At 31.2% G+C, this 7303-nt stretch overlaps 1 protein-coding gene across 1 annotated transcript; it reads right to left on the reverse strand.

Moving 5' to 3' along the window:
• Positions 1 to 340: 340 nt before the first annotated feature.
• On the reverse strand, positions 341 to 951 carry LOC146924606 (uncharacterized). Its single transcript, XM_085709559.1, has one exon. It carries the CDS (start codon positions 817 to 819, stop codon positions 505 to 507), a length of 315 nt encoding a protein of 104 aa, XP_085565685.1. The 5' UTR covers positions 820 to 951; the 3' UTR covers positions 341 to 504.
• Between the last annotated feature and the right edge of the window lie 6352 nt (positions 952 to 7303).

Raw genomic sequence — 7303 nt, forward strand, 5'->3', positions numbered from 1 at the left:
GAGGGTTGTCACAACAGTTGTCAAAAATTGGTTGTACAAATATCATTTCTCTTTCCTATTTTAGTCATTTTCTTATGCCTCATTCTACGAGGCTTTCTCTCAACTTGACAAGTTGGATCATTGTGCCACACACCACAAACAAACACCTTTAACCTATGCTTCTTTATCAACAAAACTTTTGATATTAACACAAATTAAATCTTAAAAGCTTAGCCAAATTATGAGAGTAAAATAATCTCATAAAACGCACTTTTGAAAAGACTTGAAGTTTTTTAAGTGTAATTAAGCACCCTAAAAAAGGATTAGTCTCATTATAATTACCCAAAATAGAGAAATTAAATAGAGAAGAACAGAAGGAGGATTTCATTAATATTCACATCTCCATTGACATAATAATCCACTCAATCACCTAAAATAAATACAAACAAAGAAAAAGAAAAAAAAATGAGGAAGAAAAAAAGAGAAACCTAACAACAATTGGTATACTTACACTTTTTTTTTCCTCTACATCAAAATTGCATATCTCATGCTATCATTTACCATGAGATGATTCATTTCAGAAATTTGTGAAAATTCACCACCACTTACCCAAACACCATCAGAACCATTAACTTGAGGATGAGAAACACATGAAAGTATTGATAAAGGAGCTTGAAGAATACTAAACACAATATTCCCCCAACCATGTTGTGATCTTCTTCTCCTTTCATGACCAAATATTTGTACCTCAACAATATTGTTTCCTTGTTGGAACATGTTCTCATCAGCCACCTTTGAACTCTTTCTTGTGTTGTTAAGGTTTCTTAAGAGATGCCACATAGCTAGAAATTTTTTTATGAGTTTTTTGGAGAATAAGATTTTGATTTCTTAAGAGGGGTTTTTGAAGTTGGAACTTGTAAGTAGAAATTCTTTATCCAAGGCTTTTAATAAGGGTATTTTGGTGGCGGTGTTACCTTGGTAGCTAGTGCTTGTATTTATCACATAAAGTTTGTGAGTGCATTTTTTTTTTTTTGTTAATATTAAAAGAAAAAAAGAAATTGCAGCATTTTCTCTTCCCATTAATCAAATGTGGGGTCCACTGAGCCCAACTTGATGGAAAAGGGGCCTAATTGCATTAAAAGTCTCTTTAAGTCTTTTATCTTTGGAAATTTTGTTTAGTTGCTTTATAGCTTGAGTTTTATTTTCTTCCTCTTTTGTACATCAATTTGATAACTTAGTTTTGTCAAAAGAGAAAATGGAAATTTTAAGGTATTGTAGCTTTACTCTTTACAGTTCATTTGGCTACAAGTTGAAGGGTCCTTTGTACGTCCCCTAAAGCTTTGGACAAAAAAGTTTAGCTCCTGATCTTATCAGAGTTGGGTTGGGTGATCAATCATTAGGTTGGATTTGGATTAAAATTTCAGAAGTGAATCATAACCGTCCATGACTGATATTCATATAGTAGATAAGAAAAACAAACTTGCAATGGTTAGGAATGTCCTACATTTGCACAATCAGCAACGGCCAATCAAAATCAGACGACTCATACTTCAAGCAAACTTATTAATAGCATGTTTGCCATTGCGTTTGACAAACCACGTTCTATAGAAAACCACGGTAATGTATCACGTTTACACAAAAGCTCCAAATGGTAGCTTAATAAAGTCACGACAGATTTGCTTTGGTAACCACGTCAGCCGTGCTTTTGGTGTTCTAAAAGCTATACCAAACACATACTAAGACTTTTAAAATTTGATTTATTGTGTTCAAAATCTATGTTGTTTGATTGAAGATCGAACTATATGAAGATGTCAACGGTCTGAATGCAAAGAATCTTAATCTAAGTTGTTCAAAATCAGACGACTCATTCTTCACATTGTCTTTGCTTGTTCGGCAACTTGTTAGTGGCAAGAAGTGAGATCTTAAGGTGCTAATTTTTTATTCGATTCTTGATCAATTTAATTGGTTATCTCATCTGAAGTTTGTCCTTTGATGGATGTTTTGTTATTCTGTTTTATCAAAGTTCTTTGTCTTTGTTGTTGGAACTTTGGTCGTGGTTTGTCTAAGATGCATTAAATTGATAATGATACTCTAGAATCGTTTATTCTTTAAGAATTTAAATGTTTCTTTGTTGTTGTTTGATATGCTCTCATGGTATTTTCTCTTATGTAGACTTTGATCTTGCCCTGTATTCGAACATAGCATATTTTGTACTAGAGAATGGATTTTAATCTAATATAAACTTCTTTTATCTTCATTAAAAAAATCTCTTCCACTAACAAATTAACCCCCTCCCCTAAAATTTACCTATAAGTTTTCTAATAATAAATAGAATGTTTGAATGAGAGTAGTGTTGCCAAATCCTCCCCCTTTTCCATAGATAGACATTAGCCATTTATGAGAAGATAAATTTATTAAGTAGAATATTGCAAAAAATTTGGGTTCTCACACAAATCTAGAGTCAATACACCATTCCAAAATGTAATACACAAGTTGTGGTGATATGTCAATGAAGTACTGTTGCTCCACTAAATAAAGTCTTATCGACTAGTGGAAAACCAACATATAGATAAAATTGCACGTTTAATTAGTTAATGACTTAATGTGCATAATGTGTACTTTAAGTTTAATTATAATTTAAGCCAAATAATTATTATGCAATGTCTTCTAGTTCTAAGTCAACTAGTTTTGAGCTGTCAAAAAAAAGTCAACTAGTTTTGACCCATGGAGAAGCTTATGAATTGTTTGTAACAACTAATGTTATGAGTTGTCTGATTCAATAAAGGTTAAAGGCCAACATAAGGGGTAAGGTAAGGGCATCAAACTATTATCCAAAAAATATAAATTCGTGTTCTACTATTTTTAAAATATAAATTCTTTTCTTTCAAAAAAAAAAATATAAATTCTTTACTCATTAAAAGGACGTCGTATTCTACTATTTTTAAAATTAAAACTAATAAAATTGTTCAAAATTAATATTGTCTTCACAATGATTAATCAATTGATTTTATTTTTAGATGAAAGAAATTACTAAACAAAATTGAAGATATTAATTTAATAAATAATTTCTATTCTAAAATATCTTAAAATTTGCCTTTGACCTCCATATATGTTGGGCCAACATTGGAAGAAATTAAGACCACAAAAGATAAGTTCATGTTCAAGATGCCACCAGAAACTCTCATAAGTCTAAATCATCATTACTTGTGCAATGGAAGTCAAACCATAATCTTTCAAGTTATCAATTGAAAATAAATGTGGACTTGCATGATCCACGATTACGTTCAGAATATCAATTGAAAATTTTAAATGAAATGAAGTAAGAGAAGAAGAGTTAGTGGAGTTATTCAAGTTAGTGGTCCTAACTACTAATGCACTTAACAAATTGCAATTGCAATATTATTTGAAAACTCACCTCTCCTTATTTGGAAGCAATTGAAAATGAGAAAAATGGAGATATTAATTATTTTATATTTGAGTTGTTTGGTGCTGAACAAAATTTATGACACATGACCAACCAAATTTGAAGTAAAATGTCACTTGGGCAGAAACCAAATACAACTAGAAATTGCTCTTCTTCCTTTCAAAATTGTTCATTCCCTTACTTCAGCGTGAGTTAACTCATGCTCGACATTTTTCAACATGAATTAACTCACGCTGACACTTTTAAGATCGGTTGAACCAACTTAAAAAATGATTGAACCGATCTTAAAAGTGACAGCGTGAGTTAACCTATGTTGAAAAATGCGGAGCGTGAGTTAATAAAGGAAATGAACAAACACGAAAAAAAGAAGAGCAATTTTCAATACAATAGGGTCCGAGGACACTATAGAACAGGCCCATGGGCCATGACAATTGGGGCTTTTTCGATCATATTACAACTTTCTAATTACACCTTTTGTTTGGAAAGAACTTTATAATCATCTTTTACCAGTAGTTTGTTTTCTTTATTAAGTTAAGAGAAGAACTTTCTTTATTATATTTTTTTTTGAAAGAACTTTCTTTGTTATATGGTAGGACTTATTTTTCCAAGTAATGAAATTCGAATGAATTTCGACCAATAAAAAATTGTTGTGTTGGATCAAGTTTCACAACAAGGGTCAATTGTTACATGTTTTTTTTTTTTGTTGGTAACTTACAACAATTACTCACACTCTAATCATACGGTCATCATTTATCCTCCAGATTTATGTTCTTTTCTCCTTAAAAATCAAGGACACGGTAGCATTTATTTTGTGTGTTGTATCATCTTTGCCGTTTGAGGTATTGTTTTTCTGCCATAATTTGGTATGGGTGATAAATTGACACAAGGGAGAAATAATTTTTTTTAAACTGTTTGTCTCAAGGGATTTTGTTTACATCTAAAAGCTAACAAATTTAGTAACAAAAAAAAAACTAACAAATTAGGGATTTTGTTTACATTTAAAAGCTAACAAATTTAGTAACAAAAAAAAAACTAACAAATTTGACCTCATTCGTTTGTGCGATTTCGGCCTCCATTTTTGAGCAATTTTGACGCTTACACTTTTCTTTTTGTGATTTGGTGTTCATCTTCCAGTTTTATTCAAAGTTTACGCTAAGATAGCATAACTTTTTATTAAGTTATAAAGCAAAGTCACACGTCCCGCTGACTATGACAGTTAAATATCACATCAATAAATGATGTCATCTGAAAGTAAATTTTAAATAAAATTAAGAGTCTTCAAAATCGGGAGATGGAGTACCAAATTCAAAAAGGAAAACCATAAAGAATGACAATCGCTAAAAACAACGTGAAAGGCCAAAATCACACAATCATGATACTTGGAGAGTTTAAAGTGCAATTAAACCTCCATTTAAGTAGACTTTTAGCCTTTGACTGTGTTTCATTGAAATTAACAATTAGATAAGGAAGCTATTGTTTCTTCAAGAAGTCCTCTGAACATTGTTTTGTACTTGTTCGTCATGTGTGTGTAAAAGCATAGCAAAATATGTGTCAGTCATGCCAATACTACTAAAGAAAATGTTAAAGCATGACATGATCACAAGCACAACAGACACTAATAAATACATATATCACAACTCATAAAAACTAGTATTACTTTACTTTTCATTTGTTATCAACAAAATAGTGAGTATGAAAAGACCATCCATAACTGTCAAGAGTTTTATAAAGAGTATAAAAAGAAAATAGAGTTCTAAGAAGATGATGATGGTGGTTTATGTTGATTCCTTAGATAGCTAGTGAGTAGTTTCCTCAACTCTTCATCCCTCTTCTCCCTCAAATCCATTAACCGAAAGATCTCTTCTTGTTGTCTTGCTACACACGCTAGCTAGTTTCTCTTTTAACAAAACTTCATCGTCTCTTTCTTCAACCGTTTCTCTAGCTTCTGCGTCTTAGATAACTTCATCCTTGCTTCTTTGCTCCCATTTGCATCAATATTTTCATTACCTTTCAAACAATTATGAACAGAATTTTCATAAAGAACATCAGAATAAAGATCATCAACCTTCCTAGTTTTAGTTTTTCAACCAGCATCACAAAATTTTCTAAGAGTGCGAGTATCAACACGCCTGGGAGGAATACCAACTTCAATATCACTTCTTTTAGCTTTTCCTACACAAGGTCTATGTTTTCTTGAGTTTGCACTTCTTTTCTTCCGCATAATATTCTTCAAAAAATCGTCGCAACCTATACCCTATTGCTTCCACCACCTTGTATAACGCTTGGTAACATCTGCCTCAAATAATCTTGGTGGAAAATACAAATTTTATCAGATATGGGACTGCAGTAGTTTTTCTAAGTAATTGATTTAGTCTCATTTAACCTAGGCACATAAATTGGAACATCTTGATCCATTCCAAATTACATAGCAACTCTATGTGGTAGATATTGTTCAATAGAGTCAAATCCATTAAGCTTGGAAACTAGCATGTAACAAATAACAAAATTTCGTCATCCAAATCAGTCTTAAATGGTACCCAAATTCCATCATTTGGATAAAACATTCTACAATTATCAGCAAATCTAACAGAGCCGCCAAAAAAAATCATCGACAGCCAAGTCTAATGCCAACTTAACATTGTCAAGTTTCAAGGCCTTAATCTTATGCCACCTAAACAAGAAAGGTTAGAAAATATTGGCAGTTCTGAGTGTTGATTTACTATCACCAGCAGTTGAAAGCATGTGATCTTCTTTCACCTTCATGATGGTATCATCCTCCAATGATTCTTTGTTCTTCCTCTTCATTGGTTTGACACTATTCTTTAAAAAGATCAAATCATTACTAAGAAAAGTGAGTATCTCTAAGTTACCTTTTTTACGCTCCACTTATGTCTAAAGCGTTGAACAGATAAAGGGCCTATAAAAATAATTTCCCCTCTTTTTAACCGAACATAAAAGGACGGAAAATTATATTTGTTCGTCCTTTATCTATTCTACCCCAAGAAAGAGGTAGAAACGAAGAAACTGATGTGATAGAAAGAGAAAGATAATCCTAAAAAAAAGGAAGATAAAGATAAAGAAAAAAAAAGAGCCTATGAAATGGATGTAGCAAAAGCTAAGGTGTTACACATATAAGAGTTGATAAAAGGAGACCCAAACATATAATGTGTTACTCGAGAGGTGTATATGGGTTGGGTCAAATCAAAAAATGGTAAACCCACGTAAAAAAACCCAAAAATATGGGTTGTGTTGGGTAATTGGGTTGTGATTTTATAAAATGAAAAATCCATAAAAAATAACGGATTTCAAGTAAAATCAGACTCAAATAACCCACTTACCCTACAATGGCAACATTTTTATTTTTATTTTAACATCGAAGAAAGAGAATACCAAAGATTTTGATCATAAATCAAGTCTGATTTCCAAAATTGACACAAGACATCTTATATATTGAAAATCAAAACATGTTAAAGTTATAAATTAAGATGTTGCACTTTTTTATTATTTTGATGCTAATGCAATTTTATATTTAATATTATCATTTATTATTCTATGACGATAAAATATAGTGAAAATTTGTTGCACAATTTTTTAAGAAAATAAAAACTTGAGTAATTTGTATGAAAAAAAATACATGATGACTTATCATTTAGTCTTTTAATATTAACAACAAAAAAGAAAACTAATTTGGGTAATTCACTGCCCAACCCCAACCAAAAATTAAGGTTTGTCAAATCTGGTTCATCAATTTAACCGACGATTATTTACCTCATCAAAACTGAAGTACCATATATGTTCGGGTCTTGGGTTTGACCAACTCAAACCCAAACGGATAAATATAAACATTAATAATAATAAAAAAAAATAGATGTATATAGTTAAAAAATTGAATGAGATATC

This window comes from Medicago sativa, chromosome 5, assembly GCF_051527215.1.
Source record: "Medicago sativa cultivar Bolivia chromosome 5, Bolivia_mono, whole genome shotgun sequence".
NCBI classification, from domain to species: domain Eukaryota; kingdom Viridiplantae; phylum Streptophyta; class Magnoliopsida; order Fabales; family Fabaceae; genus Medicago; species Medicago sativa.